Source organism: Acromyrmex echinatior, chromosome 3 (genome assembly GCF_024713525.1).
Source record: "Acromyrmex echinatior isolate Ae372 chromosome 3, ASM2471352v2, whole genome shotgun sequence".
NCBI lineage: Eukaryota > Metazoa > Arthropoda > Insecta > Hymenoptera > Formicidae > Acromyrmex > Acromyrmex echinatior.
In genome coordinates, this window is record NC_141854.1 from 21,717,243 (window position 1) to 21,737,402 (window position 20,160).

General features: G+C 31.0%; 1 protein-coding gene across 1 annotated transcript in view; it reads right to left on the minus strand.

The window, feature by feature from the left end:
• Positions 1-10,662, minus strand: part of LOC105153748 (uncharacterized) — a 292,829-nt gene extending 282,167 nt beyond the window's left edge. Inside the window, exon 1 of the mRNA XM_011068775.2 lies at positions 7,399-10,662. Within this exon, the coding sequence (XP_011067077.2) occupies positions 7,399-10,539 (3,141 nt within the window). The 5' untranslated portion in view covers positions 10,540-10,662. The remainder of the gene's footprint in view (positions 1-7,398) is intronic.
• Positions 10,663-20,160: the final 9,498 nt, after the last annotated feature.

The window sequence follows — 20,160 nt, forward strand, 5'->3', positions numbered from 1 at the left end:
ACAGACAAGAATTGGTTAGACTATATCGTTACTAGGATTAATTCAGCCTTGAACCAGAGCCAGCAGCATTCGAATTGAAAACAAATCAATCAGAATGAAATGTGGCACGAGAGCTCTGGGTATCGCTCGGGAAAATCCATCGGCGGGTCACGTACAAAGGAAACGGGAATTCCATTTCGCGGAGGAAGCCTCTGACGTCTCCGATGTGCCATTCGGATAATTATTCAGTTACAGCGAACGCTTTAGGCGACTACAGAAAGCAGATGATATTTGATTCTAGACAAGAGAAACGCATTCACGTACACTCATATTCTGTTTAATATCAATTCGTCGAGCTTAATGTGATTCGCTCTATCACATATTCTGCACATTTTGTTCTCTCTAATAGAATATTTTAATTTGTAGTTTTTTTATTTAAAAAATGTAATTTAATATGAAATGATAACATAATTAAATTTTATATTTTAATATATATATATATATATATATATATATATATCAGAGACAGAATTTCGCAATGAACTAATAAATTATAATTATTATAAACATTAATAAATGATAATTTTCTTGAAAATAGACTTTTTTCTGAAAATTAAGACAGAACTCTATATAATAACTGAAAATTTCATTAAATTATGCGTTGTGCAATGACAGAAAAGCAATAAATTCTCGATTAAATATATGCCACTATTTAAACTACACGATTTAAACCAACAATGAAACTATAACTCCAGTTTATTTGCTTCATCTACTCGTATATCGCTATATATTGTATATTAACATACAATATATGTGTGTGTATATATACATATATATACATTTCACTTCTTGCAATAGTAAAGAAAACTTACGAGAATTAAAAATTTTGAAAGGCAATCAAGGAAATGAGGATGATTATTATTGAACACGAAAGACAATAAATGCATGGTTAATTATTCTCTGAATCGACTTGACCCTAGTTTTGATCAAATTTCCTGATTAATCCATTACGCGCTTCAATGCTCGCGATTGCACCTGCTAAGCTACTGTTTCGGACTTGTGGTTCCGCAATTGTAATTAGTGTTTTCGTTATACCACTCGTTTCTGGCGATATCGTCGATTTCCCAAGAGCGTACGCAGAAAACAAATTAGTTGGAAAATGCGAAAGATCAATGCTGATTGCAATAATACAAGACTGACAAAAAACATGATATTTTATCATTACGTGCTGATTGTAAAACATCTGCAATTTGTTGAATGTAATAATAATGTGTCAATCTGCATGTATGTTTTCAAATGTATGAATAAATTAACTCACAGGATCACGTATTTTATATTTCCTGCTTAGCATAATAACCGGAAACATTTTGATCATATCAATAACGATAATTTATAATAACCAATACTAGCAGTAACAATATTAATAATAATATTACATTCGCGGCACTTTTCTGACGATACAATTCTGAAATTTGCTGCAGTTCTTCATTATTTAAATTTTCAATATAACAAATACACAGATACATACTATTGCTTTATAATTTCTGCATTATTGTTTCACAACATTAAATTGCGTTTCATCAATTGTAATAATATTGATGTAAGCACAAATCGATTTATTTGTTTTGCGTATTTTCGACTAAATTTTCGACTGATAATACTATTCGGTTTTCATTGCACAAGAGTATATATTGCACTTGCATTACAATTATCTTGTATTTTTAATTATTAGTAAATAAATTATTTAAAAAGAAAATTACTAAAAAAAGACTATAAAATTATATTTTTAGTCAATAATTATTCGTTCCATATTTAATTAAATTTTGAAAAATTTGTAATCAAAAAATAAAGTTCAAAGGAAAATAAATCTCGTACAAGAATTTCATAGTATTATTACTTTCTCTTTTACTTCGTACGTAAACCAAGTTTCATCCCTGTATATATGTCGCATTAAATCTGCTTAATTCTCATCCGTAATACTTTTACGTAACGAGCTTTTGTATGTACTAATGTAGACTCATGTTTCTTGATTCAAATGACGATGAATTGAAAACTAGGATTTCGGTGATATTTGATCTTACTAGAGATTTTGCAGTTTTTCGATGACAATTTTTTAAAGGTCATTGAAATGGAGTTATGAAGCAAAGAGTTTTAGTACAACGATTACGAGGTATTTCTCGTAAAATTGTCGTTAGTCATGCGTATACGCGTTTCAAAATACTGCACATATTAAAATAAAAGAGCACGAGCGTGGCATGGTAGACAGCACATTGGTCTATCATACCAGAGATCCCGGGTTCAACCCCCGTAGGAACCAAAATATTTACGCTCGTGTCTCCTCCCGGCAACCTTCCAAAAGCATCCTTGCCTACAGAAATATCTCTCGAAAACCTGCCTACAGAAACATCTCCACTGTTTGGAACTAACATTAAAAACTGTAGGTCCTATATACTCATGGCAATTGAATACTCAGCGTGCATATAAGAGAAGTGTAATACAGACCAGAGGCCTAATGTAAGAAGAGGAAGAAGAAGAAAGTAAAATCATCACAATATTGAGAAATAGAGAGAGAGAGAGAAGAGGGGAAAGGAAAGAGGGAGAGAGAGAAGGGGAGAGAGAGCGAATTGTGGTTAAAAAATAAGGACACATTTATATCGGATCATCATGAATTATGATGAGGATTATTTGCATGGCCGTCCGTGAAATTGCGTAGAGAAGAAATTCAAGCCAAATCCGTATACACACGATTTTATAATCTGAGATCGGAATAAAATAATTATAGTTAAAATGTTCTGCCACAGATATGTAGAATAAAAAGTATACTTTTCTCTCTTTCACTTTCTCCTCCTCTCACACATACACACACTCGCGCGCACGCACGCACGCACGCACGCACGAATGATCCTTGTAAATACCTGATGGCACAAATAAACCGGGATCGTTTGTCTCAATTTATAAGCACTGCGCTAAGTGGCGATGAAAAGTTACGCTCGGAATTTCGCGAAAACTTCGCTAACGAGTAACTACAGAATTGTAAAAGCTCGCACAACCGATTGGTGTAGCGATCACCCCGGCGAAACAAAAGCACAACAAGACTGATCACGTAATAGAAACAAAAATTGGAAGGTAAAATTTAAACAAAAAGGAGTTTACAAATATTATACACGCTCGTTGGCAAAATTGACGACAACATGATCTATCAGGACAAAGTTTGACTTTCATCAAAATTTCTATTTGTTTCGTTCGAATAATATATAATAATACATCACATGTTCAGGATGTCAGAAAACTCTATGGTCGCGCACAGTACAAGAATACATTTTGATTATTGGGTGACTGTTAGGCCAAGATTTTTGTGCAAGTTTAATTTTTAAGAAATTTCAATAATTTTCAAGTGCATTGATCTTATTTGATTTATGCCACATAGTTTTTCAATTGTATGCTTTTCTATATTCGAGGAATAGTATTTTCAGAACAAAGGTATTAGGATACAATCGCGGTACTGTAATTGTTATACGTGGCTGACATACTTTAAAGTCATGTAATTTAACAATCCGCTGCGCTTGTCCCCGATTTTTTTAATCACGAGCAGAGAAACACAGAGAATACGTGTTAACCAGTTCGTAGGTGCTTATAAAGTCCCGTATAATACTATCGTAAAGGGAAGTATGTTATAAAAGAGATATCGAAGCTTTCAGTTTTTATGTACGGGAAAGTTCATTGTCTATTTTCGATTTTTTCATCCTTTTATCTTTAACATTCTAAACACTATTTTATTTCTGCAATCGTTTCATCATTGATATACACGACATGCGAAGTGTCTATTTATATTTAACTCCATTTATATTTAATTAATGACAAACAATTTATATTTAATTAATGATAAACCGTTGATCATAGTACTTCTTCACTTAATTTGATCTTTGATTTAAAAAGTACAAGTTTAAGGCGGGGTATTTAAAATAATTTTGTCCGATTTAACTTTGATGCAATTAAAGTCTAGTAAATCATCACATTCCTGAAACGAAATATTTTTTCTTCATCAAGAATCTTCTTTTCTTTATTGAATCAATCCCGCTTACAAAATAATTTATAAATAAATTTTTATATTTTATGTAAATAAATTTCATCATCATTTTAACAATTAAAAATAAAATGTATAAACGGTTCAATAGAATTAATACCTAAAGGACAAATTAAATGAAATTGATAATTTCTATTAATCAATTGCACATAAGAAGTCTTTATTTAAAGAAAATACTTCACTTATTTAACTTTAAACTACAATAATTAACATTCAAATATTATGAATATAAACTATAACTTTTTAAACAAAAATAAAAAAAAAGCAAAGCTCGGTTCAGAATTATCCGTCGCGCGCAAGAAAAATGCGGTAGAGGTTTTGTTTTTTGTTTAAAAATTATAATTTATGTTATTAAAAGGATCCTAAAGAGAGATGTTGTTTCTTCGTGCACTATTATATGTAGTCTACGGACTACTATTTCGTAAATACATATTGCGCAGCTTTTATATGAAGCAAATGTCACGTGACAGATATTAGACTAAGAATGATAAAGAAGATCTCAATTTTGAAATTTTTTGTTGTTCTCATAGAAATCCCATTTCACAGACACGTATTAATACGTGTACTCGTACTTTAATCTTGAAAAACAATTTTCGAATCAATAAAAGAGAAAAAAAGTAATTCATAAACAAAAATTATATGATTTAATCGCTAATAGACAATTTTAGGATCCCCTTAATATTATATGAATGTTAATTATTGTAGTTTAAAGCTTATTTAGCTATAAAAGTTATAAAATAAGCTTTTATAAGATTAAAGACTTGTATAATTGATAAATAATTGTCAATTTTATTTAACCTTTCCTTTAAGTATTCACTTAAGTGTCCCATACGTCTCTTGCATCAAGAACATCGAAAACATATAATAATATTTATCTTAAATAGCATATAATACGTTTCACAATCACGTATTATAGTGTGATACTGAATACATATGAGATTATTGTTGGATGCAAGAAATAAAAGATTATCTATCACATACTATTACAATGTATTATTTGCACACGTTTATTCCGTATTCGCAATTTTCTCACTCTCTCCTAATTGTTCCTTTATTATTTATTTTAAAAAATTGCATTATAGTTAATGGTTTTAATGTGTAAGAAAATAATCAAGAATAAATATTTTATAATAAATATTTCGATAATTGAGTATATTATTGAGTATAATATCTGAGTATAATATCTCGATAACTGAGTATATTATTGCAATTTTACATGATTTCGTAAAAATATATTGAAATACTCAAACATATGAGTCTATGTTATTCGACAATTGTAAAACCAGATTTATATGTCAGCGAATGTGAAACGAGTCTGTGTAAATAAATTCCTGGAAGAAATGATTTTTGAAAAGCCTGCTCCTCGATAACGATGCTTTCATAGAATCGAGCTTGGTCGAGAGATGAATGTATCAAACCGTATAGAATTTCCATTCGTTGGTCGAAAGCAGGGAGCACTGACATCCTACACATAGAAGGAGGCTACGGGTATGGTGGAATGTTAGATAGAAATGAAGGTATGGAAGGAATTCGATAGAGAGAGAATACCTCGACACGCGCATACATACGTCCTCGATATTACCTGAAAAAAAAATGAGTATCCATTTGCAAACGTGTTAGAATCTCAGAATTATAAATTTGTTTGCATTATTAATAAACAATTCAGTAACAGAAATCAATATTGTCATTGCATATTATTTATTAATAAATTTTGTTGCAATTTACTTAATCGAGTAAAAGTACAAAGAAAAGAAATAAGTGTTAATGATGTGTGGCAACATATTACAATTTTATAATAATTTACAGGTGCTAAATAAGACAATTTTTTACAACAGTAACAATTAGAAACATGAATTCTTTTTAATTTCTTATTGTCTAGCTTGCGATTTGAAGCAAAAGATATATTTTCGTAAATATTGAAGTTTTTCATATATGTGAAATCAATTCACTATAGTAATTCAATTTTATTATATATATAGAATATATATATATGTTTATCTATTCTTTTTTATAAAATATTTTTATAAAACAGATATTACAGATATATTTCTTTAAAAAAAGCTTTTCTTTTATACTTAAAATAACATCATTCAAAACATGAAATTGTTTCTTGGGACTCTACATATCATTTCTGTAGTATGCATTTTCTTGTAAATAATTACTCACTACTAAAGAAAGCAAATGTGAGAAAAAAATATAATCAAACGACAATTCTAAGATACATTTATGGATGTACTATGTCTATTGTCATTGTACATGCCATTGTTAATTAATATAATATAGTCACTTATATTTTAACAGAGGAACAAATTACAATTAATGCACAAAATATAATATAATTGTTCTAACTAATTTTAATGTCATTTGTTTATATACAAAGTAATAATATTTTTGTCTTTATGTTATATACAAAAATCAATTTGTTCTCTAAACATATTTTTTTTATTCTATTTAGAAAAGAACTATTATTTTGTACAGTAACAATCAATAAAAATCTTATTCGTAATTAAGTATTCAATTGCGATTAATATCTAGGTTTATAAAGATATATATATATATATCATATTATCATATATTATCAATAATAGCTATTATTGATTTATTGAACATGTATCTGATTTATTTACGTTATTTTTAAATAACTTTTTTTCTGTTCACTGTAAAAGTAAGATAATCTTATTTTTTTATCAGCAAGCAGTCACTCAAAAACTAAAAAGAACTTATATGTCCATTTACCATTTTGTCAATTTATCCAAAACAAGGAAATGTAACATTCGCTATTCAATATTTGTGATTGATCGAATAACAATACTGTCAGATGATGCTGGTGAGTTTCATAGTTGTGAAAAACGTCAAGATTACAAACCAGACATGGAAAATGGAGTGAAAAATACATAGGACTCGTAACGAAGTTTTCAAAGACAACATCAGATCTGATATCTAACAAGTTTATTCCACTTGGCTGGCTCGACAAAAACTGCAAGTGGAGATCTCTATCTTCCACCATCCGTTGTCATCAACTCGCCGCAATCTCTTCAGCCACAAGCCGAGCTTATATTCTCCAACATTCTAGATAGTATAAAGAAAGTTTTTGCCGCGTGCGTGAACACACATCCAAACAAAATTCGCATAAAGACTTTGAATCTAACTACAAAAGAGATTACAAACGTTAAAGTGGATTGCTATTTACACTTCGATTAGAATTTGTGATTGCAATTAGCAAATCATGATTACTCGCTTAATATAAAATATAAAATAATGAACGTGTAGATTGAAAAAATTTTTGTTTTTAACAGTTAACACAAATAGAAGTATTTCTAATTTTTAAATGTTACCTCGGCTTCTGGTGACTGCACTATCAAGGACGTCCGTGGTGGTTTCTCCGGTGGTATCTTCTTTAGTGTACCAGTAAAGGAGCTAGCAGGTAGACTGGCACTCGTCGTTGAAGCACTCTCGTGGCTCTCGATCTGGCACTGAAGTCGGTGAAACTGGGAAAACGAAGTACGCGACACGTCGGCACGATCGAATTGCGGAAGGCATGGTAACGGCATTTGCGACATGTTTGGAATCTGAATGGAATTCGAATCGGAAATGTCATGTTGTACGCGAGACGTCAGTTTCTCGCATACAGACGATTGGCAGGCTTGAAGAGTGGTGTTCTGTGAGTACGTAGTTAGAAGCGTCTGGTGAAGACCATGTGCTGGTTGATGAGTTGAGCAAGATTTATCTGATGACTGTTCTTGATTATTCGAAAGAGGATTCGCTTGAACCTGATGGGTATCGCTTGTCAACGGTAGTTGCACAAAATCGCTAGGTATTTTATGAACTTTATCATTCAATTGACTTTGATTCTGTAAACTTTGAAATCGAGCTTGGAGATCGCTCTGTTGATGCTGAAATTGCGCCACTTTGTCCAAAATCTGATTCTGATTCTGAAGACATTGCAACTTAGCTTGAAGATCACTCTGCTGACGCTCAAACTGGCTTAGCTTTTCAGAGATTAAATCGAGACTCTGTTGATTCTGTAATTGTTGTTGTTGAGCGTGAAGAGAGTCTGTTTTCTCACTCTGATTCTCTAATGTATTCTGTAAGCTTTCCATTTGGCTCTTACTATGAGTGAGCAAGTTAGATGAGGTATTATGACTTTTACGGTGACTGTGAATTATATGATCTATTTGATCAATTGGTTTGCTGGTAGTCGACTCGCCAAAATCAGTTACTACAGTTAACATGGCTTTTGTGTCCAATTTCGCTTCGCTGAGAGCTGGGTATTGATGGCAAAGATTCGGACTAGCTCTCTGTGATGAAGCAGTACTGACTACCGAGCCAAGATTTACTACAGAACCTGTAATAGGTTGCTCGTCAAAATCTTTTCTCGAGAGTTCCATATGTTTTGTCAGATCGGCGCTAACATGTCTTAGATGTCGACGTTGCTCCATTATAGTGCTTTGACTAATATTAGGAAGAGGTTGAAAGGCCGATTGAGACATTCTAGATTCTTTGCGATCATCCGGAGGATGAATTGATCTGATATCTCTTCTTTCCTCTGACGGGTTACGAGAACGAGGACTTGTCGTAAATATTGGACCTTGTATTATGTTTCTTTCATGTTCTTGCCGTTGACGTTGCTCTGCCCAGATTGCTAACTCTTGTCTAGTTTTCTCAAAGTTTTGGCTAACAAAAGAAGGACTTTTCTGTCCAGCACGATCAACAGACGTTTCACGAATTGGCATGAACGGCATAGGCGATCTCCTTACATCCTCCATTCTTTTGCCTTCTAAATTCATAGGTGATCTTCGGTGCTCCTCAAAATAATCCGAGCGTCTATTCTCTGGGGGGATGACATTTCTTTGATTCGGACTCACATTGCCCCATTCGGATTTTCTATCAGTTCCTATGCTCTTCCTGTTTTCTTGTCTCGAATCAAACGCCATTGGTGATACACGCAGACTCGCATCCAATCTTCTTTGTTCAGCGGGGAACATTTGATTAGTCTCGATTCTCTTTGCATCTACTACAGTCGTAGTTTTTCTTCCAGACATAATCTCTTGATTACCATCACCAGGAAATGTAAAAGTTATCGTATCGTTACGTCTTTGAAAGCTAGTAGTCACATCGACAGATACAGATTTCCTATGTTCCGATCTGGAAACGTATAAACCACATTCGGTGGCAATTGTATCGACTAGTTTCTCTCTCCCTGGCTGATCACCATTAGTATCCACGTATAAACCATCCTGTCTTGTCCTAGGATTTTGATTAATCGTGGTTAAGTATCTTCTATCCGAACCGTCTGGACCGGTTGATGTGCCCGTTACAATAATGGCGCCATCGCTACGATGAATCGAATCCTGTTGAGCAGTTGGGTTTGACTCATACTTTGCTTTTTGTAATGCTGGTACGTCAACGCTAGCAGACTTTCTATGTCCAGGATCATGAGTGGTGATTTTAGAATTGCCACGAGGCGGCACCATCGGTTTCGGTCCTCGGCAAGGTCGCTCCGTCGTCTGGATAGCGATTCCATGGGTCACGTTTTGGGCGATTGGCTGAATGATCGGTTGCGTCTGATACTGGCCGATTTCTTGCGAAAATCTCTGTGGATTCGGCGATTGTTGGCCAGGATATTGCTGAGCCGGATAGATACCGGAGTGTGGATTGTACGGTACAGCGTTTATGACCGTTTGCGGATATTGACTATAAGAATATTGTGGCTGAGTACCGAATTGAGCATAACCAGTCGGTGGCTGTGGCACGACTACACCCGAATAATAAGGTGGCTGCGGACTAGCAGATTGCGAAGGTATCTGTGAGCCATGTTGAACCGTTACGTATTGACCCTGTCCAGTGAACATTGGATTCGTTGTACCACTCTGACTATAAAGATTCGGATCACGATAAGTGACATCTCTTGTTACGTAACCAGCTCTATCGGAATATTGCGTTTGCGGATAGATTTGTGACCCCCTCTCAAATTGCCCTCGTATCTGTGGATATTGATTTTGATCATAATCAGGTGCAAACTGCGGTTGCACTTGCACTGGTACTGTCTGAGTGCTGGTTTGAGACACGTGCTGAGTTCTATCCGCGTTGCTTTTATCTTGAGCATATTGTGGGGGCGGTAGTTGACCCGTTGAAGGATGTTTATCTTCCGGTAATCCTACGGATTGCCTTCTTCCTGACGGATACTGTGCTATCGGATGCGCTAGTTGATGTTGCTGCTGCTGCTGTTGTGAAACCGACTGTGGCTGTTGATCCTGAACTTGCCCAGTAACTGAAGTATGTTGTGTCCTTTCTTGGGTAAATCTCTCGTAATCCATCGTTCGATTCTCAAAACCGTTAGATAAATCCTGCTTTATGGTGTCAGCAAGTGGCTCAGCACGACCGTTCTGGCAAGTTGTCTGTTGACTGTCCATTGTTTGTCCAGCTTGGCTCTGTCCTTGAGCGTCGTTCAGTCCACCTGACCCGGACTGCGACATGCTGGTGGCCCCCACCGACGGTCGTCCGCCGATGTAGCCGAGGATTCGCCCCAATCCGCACACTGTGACGATTTAGTGAATGACGTTGCTGAAAAGATCTAAACGCTAGTTTGAACGCTGCCACTGCAGTTTTTATGCCTTTTTACTTGCACTAATTTGATTTGAGGCAGAGACAATATTTCCAATTTTTTGGAAACAATATTTCCAATTTTTTGGAAAATTTTTGTTTTTTTTTTATTTTGAATTTTTGTTCCTTATTTTTCAAGATATCAGTTATAGAATTATTCGTCTATCGCTTACAAAAGAAGCGAGGTAGTTATTAATTAATTCTTTAAGAATTATGTATTCTGGTTTATTTTTGTTCCATAAAATAATAGTTTAGAGGTAATTAATGTATTTATGTACATATATATATATATATATATATATATATACACACATATATATATATATATACATATGATGTTATATGTACAGATAGGCTAATAAGAAATAATCGAGGAGAGAGAAAATCGCCAAATCTACTAATATTCTTTGCTGTAATTGTTAATTCGCTCGTTTTGCCTTTCTACGACAAAATGAGATTGCAGTGGTAAGACATTTCTCTTTCTTGTTTTTTCACGTACTCTTTCGTAAATATTTGCTTCGAACAGTGTCGTTACATATTTATCTTCTTTTTTTCAATCTCACTTATAAGAGTACTTTTCAATCTCAGTTATAAGAGTACTTTTCAGGATAGCAGTCTAAAACAGCTCATTCTTCCAACAGTGATGATCTTCATCTCGATTTAAGACGCGTATATATACAGTTCTATCTATATTTGTGAGATATATTTCTAATATTTTTTTAAACGTAGACTTTTGATTATCTCGATATTGATTGAGAATACTGTAGCTATATGTAAATTTTTCCAAACGTTATATACGACGATTATTTCGCTTTGATCTTTCCTCCATACTCCTCTGTACATCTTTTGATTGAGTTGTCTTGATTTTCTTTCAAACTTTCTAGGAGCAAACTTCTTGTTTTTGTTCGTGGTGATCTAGATCACAATTAGCTGTTAACTTAACAAGGAAGAGGAAAATGTCCCGATCCTATCAACTTTATGAAAATATCGTTTCATTAATGTACCCGTTGTCACTAATAATAAAGTTTGCATGTCTGTCCAGTTTTCACATATTTTTGCACCAACTTTGCTTCCATCCAACTTATCTGAAAATATATAATTTTAAAATGCATCGGAGGCTTTTCAATGCTCCTTGTCGTGGATTTTTGCCCTCACTAATATAAAAGACATAGAAGCTCTCTTGTTTTAAAATGTATTATGTTATTGATCATTTTTTTACATAAAAAGGAGAGTAATACTTTTCTAATTCAGAATACAAATTTATTAAAAAAATATGTCATTGTGTATGTGTTTAACTATTATTGTGGTTAACTATTATTAACCAAAAATTTATAATTTTATTTGAGTACTATTTATAATTCATAGCTATTACATAATTAATCGAGATTGTAACTCAAAATCTGAACTTAAAATTTTTTTAATGATGACACAGAAGGTTTAATTACGTCGGTATTCTATTCTACGATTTATTTTATTCCAAAAAAAGCAGAAAATTGTTTCCTCGATTTCCCAAGCGTCTCGTGATCATCGTATTTTCTACGAACAAAGCCATCTTTCACTGCCAGAAAGTTAGTTCTCAGGAAATAGCGGCGATGAAAAGTTCTCATCGGCTTGCAGCTAACCGATAAAATATTAGTAACAGTAAAGTGCTGAAAATTCCTTTACTCTCAGTCAGCTTATATTAAATAATCAATAATGTTGTACATACAACTTGTGCTTTACATTTAATACTAGAATTACTTTTTAGAAGTAAAGTAATGAAATAATCTTTCATCTATATTTCGCGTATTTTTGGTACGTTGAGAATTAATAATTCAAGTATTAAAAATTTGAGAAATGCAGTTTAACTGCCTTTTTCCTCTTTGAAAAATAATTTCAAAAGATGTACAAAATAATTGGCATGTACAAAGATAATGTTTTTTGAACTTACTTACTATTTTTTAACTGTTCCAAGAAATGAATAACACTAGATTTTCAATAGAAATTATAAAATATAGAAATTATGCTATATTCTTCAAATAATTAGCACATACGCCACACACACACACACACACACACACACACACACACACACACACACACACACACACATTCTTTTATATAAACACCATAATACTTTCTTTATATAAACAATAATTGTTTTCTCTTGACGGCCAAAATCAATATGGTTATCATTAAGTAATAACATTTTTTCTGTTTTGTTCTATTCTGATTAAATATTAGTTTAGCATTCTTTTCCTGTCTTCCTCACTTTCTTGTAATTGAGCAACACTTTGAATACAATTACATTTTATTTTATATTACAAACTCATATACTTTTTCTTTGTACACGTATATGTACTCCAGAAAAGATAAATACAATTACTCTAGACATGACTAACAATAAGAGAAAGCATAGCTTATAAAATGCAAATATATCTAGAAAATAATATCGCACTTTATAATTTGTTATTATATGTAAATGTAAAATTATGTTTTTCTCACTCTTTTTTGCATATTTCTACCCTGTTCTACTTTTTCTTCTGCAAATACACAAAGCACATATTACGAGTACATCAGTACATCTTTATATTAGCTTACATTACGCTACTAGTACATCAAAATTTAAGTGTTTGTGAAGTAGAATTGCAGCAAATCTATATTTATACGTTTATATTCTCTCGAAATATTTGTATACCATAGATCTTTAATATTTCAACTATTATATATATAGAGCCATATGTGCAGTTGTGTGCTTACGTGAAAAATCGAGCGCATGTGAACTGAATTATTCTCGTTGGCGCGCATATAAAAGTTCAGAAGTTACCATCTACCTCTTGCAACTTTAGTATAAAGAAAAATAAGCAATGCTTTTGTATTATTTCAGAGGTTTTCTCACTAAAAAAAATTAATTATGTTTTGTATTAGTATATAAATACTAATAACTGATTTTATATATATATATATATATATATATATAAAATGGTATATTATATACATATACACGTAATTGTATACATTGTATAAATTAATTGTATATATGAATTGTATATATAAAAAATAAAATAGTAATTTTAAATAAATCAAAAAATGCAAAGAAACAAACTTCACAAGTTGATTCAAATAATGTTCATCTAATGTTGGTAATATTTGTCACACAATGTCGAACTATTATGGAAACACCATTTTCACTGAGTTACTCGTCAGTATAGTAATCGTTCTTTGTCTCGAATTACAGATTAAATACGTATTGTCAGAAAATACGTATTGTCACATAAATCGTTTCACGTTAAGCGTAAAATATACGATATGTAAGACTTTATTATTTACATCGTCAATTTACTCGTTCATATAAATTATAATACATACGAAATAAGACAACAGCATTCTTTCTGCCGCAGTTAATACGAATTATTATTTCAATGATTGCATTTAGTTAGTATTATATAAAATTATATGTATAGACAGTTTACTTCATAAAGTTATTTTATTATTTATGAATTATTTGATAAGCTAATTTAATAAATTGTTACATATTTTATACATCAGTCGTACTGTTAAAATATTATAAAATCATATAATTTTTATTACTACTTTTTAACGCAGAATCTATTTTCGATTTCTGTTTGATTATATTCCCTTTTTGTAATACAAATTCAATTTAAACGTAACTCGGAATTAAGCACTGAACAAAGAATATTTATTTTATTTTATTCATAAAAAAATGTTATAAATAAAATCTAATTTAACTTTATATACGCAAAAACGTATATTGAAAACTTTTCACATGCTTGTTACACATCGCTATCTAATACTTTTAATATTCGTAAATAATTCAAATTTTACGTTGCTATAAAAAAAATTTTGTAATTCTATATATTAATGAAAATTTGAAAATATATGTGCAAGAACTGCAATACCTATGGATCTTCCATCCCGGTGAAATGGTTAGTATTGCATGACGTTAGATTACGATGTAGATCACATTCATCAGTTTCAAATCAACACCTAAGAATAATGGTCAAACTCTAAAACTAACTTTACATCCAAATCAAATTACCAAATCAGATCGAATATTGATATATTCAGAGAAACACAAACAATTGACCGACTCACAATTATCTAAACTATCTAATAAATTTTTAAATTCAATCTAATAATACATTGATATATTTGATATATATAATTTAGATTTAAAAATTAAAAATGTATTTAATTTAATAATATAAATAACACTGGCCGGCATTATTTTAGCCTTAAAATTGTTTCTGGTAGATTTTGATACGCTAATTATGAATATGGTTTCAAAAATATTGTCAAATCTTTAAAATATTCTAATCTGAAGATACAAAAAATAAGGTTTTTGGCCATTTTTAATGACCTAGAAAATAACAATTTTTCTCAGCATCCACGTGGATATTAAAATGTTATTCTTATGCGAATTCTATATCTTTGAATTGAATTTTTTTTGTTTTTCGAGAGTGTCTATAAGTAAATATATATACATATATTGCATACTAATTCTTTTTATACTATTTTTATATACTATTTTTTTATATATAAATAGAAAACATGCTATTCTGTCAAATCATGTTTTGTATATTTTAATCTATTTCTGATTCTCTTCTTACGTTTCAGCAAGTTCTATAATATTGTTAACAAAACCAATAATCTGCTAAAACAGCTAAGAAATTAATTTATGCAACTTAGAAATAGCTGAATTAAAAAAAAATCGAATAAAAGCAAAATATGCGTCAATAATTAAAAAACTTTTGCAACTTGTGCTTGATATTCTCGCCCATTGGCATTTTCTCTCGCAGCTATTTTCCCTTCTGCTTACATCGATTAATTTCAAGTTTTCGTCAGTCTAGATCTCTAACCTAAATACGAAAGTTTATATCCTTGTATAAAGTCGATCACATTCTCAGACTTCATTTCGCTCAGGTTAATTGAATCCTCGAAACAATGCGATTGGTGGGCGACTAATTATCGTATTCAGCAGCGAAGAACCGATTTGGTTTGAAAATCGCAGACATGGTCCGAACAATGTTAATTTCTATGAGATGTGAAAAAGTATCGAAAATAGCACTGTTAGTCGATAGGTTGAATGGGTCATTGACGTCTATTTGATGTTCACGAGCGAGCCAAAACTAAATTCTTCTGTCTACTGACTTCTAAATATAATCTCGACCTAGTCGCGAAAAGACATATTTAGAGAGTTACCAGGCGATAGAGCCAGACAGAACCAGAGGTAATGTATCTCACATCATCTTATCTCACATATACAAAACATACTTCACTTGTAAAACAAAACAACAAACGCGGTAATGAAATATTCTAGAAAAAAAATTTTTCGGATTGTTTCAAACTTAAACGATTAAAATTAATCACAATGCCATTTCTAAATTCGTATAAAAATTGATGTTTCATAATAAATCTTTTTCAAGAAGCATAACTTTCTTTCCTCTCTGTGCCTGCATATATTATATTATATATATATATATATTTTGTCACGCTTCAGATTCTTAATTCTGTTTATTATATCATTTTTTATATATAAGTGAATAAATTTTAGTAAATTTTAAATATTAAATGAACGTTATGTAGATAATTATTAAATACACACATATGTGTGTGTGTGTGTGTGTGTGTGTGTGTGTGCGCGCGCGCGCGTATGTGTGTATAAATATAAATTATAAGAGGACAATTTATGTGCGAAATAAGCAAAGCATTTATTTAAAATTTTGTGATGTAAAACCGCATACCATACTCTCCATCTTTAATATGTATTTTTCTTTTCTTTTAGACAACCCTAGTTAACCCAAGATTTTCTAATTTCCATATTTATCAAAGGCGTCAAAAGTTTTCTGCACTAACTTGGTTCCAAACTCAGAAACTCGCTCCCTCTGGGCGAACGGAAGCTCAGCCGCTGGAACTGTCTTGTTCCGCTGTCACTATGGAAAATTAAGGAAGATGGATGGTAGCATTATTTCTCCAACCTGCTGTCACTGTTTAATTATAATCTAACAATAGATTATATGCGTTCCTATGTGTGTTAAATTAAGATATGGTTTTGCGTATTATTTAATGTATCTGAATAGACACGATCATATTGTAGTAAAACTTGTCAGATTTATTAAAATGATATATATCATTGTTTCACGTTATTCGTAGAGATAGCTAATTTTAACCCGGTTCTAAGAAAAAAATATGAAATAATAACAATTTTATTTTATTTTTAATTATTTTTAATAAGTTATTTTTAATAAATAAATAAAATATTTTTAAAACAAAACAAATTTTTTTGTTAAATACATGTTAGATGCAGATAAAACTAAAACTTTATAAAAAATTTCATTGTTAAAAATCATTTTCGGATATATGTATATAATACATTACGAGTCTATGAAATAAAAAGTAACATTTTCTATTCTTAAGTCTTTGCCAACAATTGTGTATATTATTACACGAGTTGACGCAAAAATTTCACCAAAAGCACTACTGAGAGGATTCTAGAACTTGGAAAAATTACCGGTCTGATGCTAAGCACTCCCAGGGGGCGGTAATATATGAAGTGTGCGCATGGAGACTGTAAAACCCTTCGTTGAGCAAAGGATGCCCTTCTACTGGTGAACGTGTAAAGAAGAAAAATAGTAAGCGAAAACAATGTTAATTTTATATAAAAAACAAAATTGTATCTTTAGAATAGATTAATATTTTTTATAATTTTCCAAAAAACGCCTGTAAGTTTATAATAAAAACTATTAAAATAAAAAATAAAAGCTAAAAGAACTTATTCCGTGTCGCATAAAAATAAAATGCTAATTAAAATTTCAAATGCAAGTCCCATGACGAAAGCGTAATAAATATTGTAAAAAATACAATATTACTTTATTCTTTGGTACAGAATTATTATTAAAGTACCTTGTAATTTAACAATTTTTTAAATTTAATTCACTGTACGTTTAATCGACTTATAGTTAATTGCAATCGTTTTTTTATATCAACAAAAAGAATGCAACGAGAAATCCATTAAGAAGACTATAATACTCAAAAATGTCACTTTGATTTTGATGATGAACATGTTGTCACTTAATATGAAACGAACAGTGATGTTTCATTTCGTACCGTACGAACAGTCGATATTTGTATTTTCCGCAACTTTTAATTAATGTCAGTCCATGCAGTGAACAAACTGATTCAAGAGTGATCGATCCATTACGAATCACAGGATACCTTGTACACAAGGGCCTATTGATGTGGCATTATTACTATTGTACATAATTATCCAATAATCATAATTTTATCAAGATTTGGGTTGCTTGCAAAGTAGTAATGTCAAATTTTGTAAATTTAAAAAATAACATAGTTAGAATGCTAATATATACATACATCGCAAAATGGACAATTATATCTATAATCGAATTTATCAATATAAAATTTTCAGATATATGAAAAAAAAGTAGAACGTATTAAAGACCATTATTGATGTATTTTTTACTATTAATTATTGCGATGTCCGACATAAAAACTTAAAAATTAGATTTACAATAAGAAATGTATTCCTCTTTCTTCGTTTTTGTCCGACATGGAAAAATGTCCCCGTATGGATATGCTCTCCATGACAGTGAAACAAAATATAATTACGAACAAGAATGGGAACTATTTCTGAATCGTCGTAACACCGGCTTAAATCCGTCGAGCTGGTACCGAGATACGTGAGCTGTGCCTCAAGCAGACGTGTATTCTGTGAGACCGCCGAATAAAATATAACCCGCCACCCTTCTCGTCTAGCTGAGTTTTCTCCGTCACGAACACGTATGCACACGTATATCGTGCTTGTCTAATTTATCTTTCCATACGTCTTGTTGTGGATTACATCGCATAATTACACCATAAAAAAGAGAATAAATCGATATTATCTGTAGTACCGTTTTTATAGAATCGTTTACATTTAAATCCTGGTATTACGATCTAATCTAATAAATATACTAGTTCGTAATACAATTTCAAGAGAATTATTCAAGAGAATCGCACGCAATAGAAGAACAACATCTATAGGTTCGAAAAACATTGCCTAAAATCTATTCTATATTTTTTTTTTCAGAAACAATATTCAAATAATAATATTCAAATAATCATGCAATATAATGTAATATAATTAATTATACATCCAAAAAATTTAATATTGATAGATAATTTTAATCTTTTTTTAACACTATAATAATTACAAAATTCAAAAGTAATATAGTTCTCAATATCTTCCAATTCTGTCATGTGTACATACAGTACTATATATATATATACATAACAGTACAGTTGCTTTCACTTTTACGAATAATATTATTCCTATAAACTTCCTTTTTAGTGAATTATGAATATTAAAATGTTAAATACTATTCTCTTAGTTCATTCATTTTAGAAGAGGCACGTGTGTGTGTGTGTGTATATATATATATATATATATATATATAACAAGGTAGGCCATTTTAATGTTCCAGCTCAACAACTTTTTAATTTTTGATTTTAGAAAGAATGTTTTAGACAAAAGTAGAACGGTTTTGAAGGGGATGTATTTTAGTCATGCCCTTTTTCTTCTATATAAAAGTACCACAAAGATATAAAAGTCACTTCCACTTTTTTAAATGGTATTATGATTTCTTTTATACAGTATGATTCCTTTAATTATTCTGCACATAAAAGTATTAAGATAAAGATATCAAAAAACTAATAGTTTACGACATATTTTATATTTTAATTCTGGCACATTTTAATATAAAATATAAAATATCTTATAAGCTATTGATTTCTTTATATTATATTTCTACCTTAAAAATTTTATACTATGTAAAAAAATCATACAATTCCATTTTTAAAAGTGGAGGAGACTTTCATATCTTTTGATATTATCTATCTATAAAAGAAAAACAATATGACCAAAATATGTCTCTCTCGAAACCGTTCCATTTTTTTCTAAAATCAAAAATAAAAATGATTTTAGGGATGACATTAAAATGATCCACACTCTGTATATACATATATGTATGTATGTGATAATCACATAACAATTAAGAAAAAAAACTATAGAAATTTAAGGCGTTGAAAAAATGCCTTAATTTTTAAACACACACACAAATAAAATTCTATATTGTTTGCGTTTATATTTGTTCATCAATTTGCATTAATATAAACATTCATCAAATTGTAATACATTGCATTTCAAAATTAGAACAAAATATTGTACATTTTCGAATTACAAGACATATTACTGGACATGAATAGCTAGCCAACGCGATTTCCGTTATGTTTCGATCATACATATATATGTTCCCTTTATTTGCACGCGCCGATTTAATCAATTAAATTTGTATGTTCAAATTTGAATATGATTGTGTTAATATCATCAGTTCCAGCACACCATGATAGCCACATAGCAACAAAAACTAGCACTTGCCCGTACAGCAAAGTTAATAACAGCGAAATTCACAAAAACAAACGTGTTACAAAGGTTAATT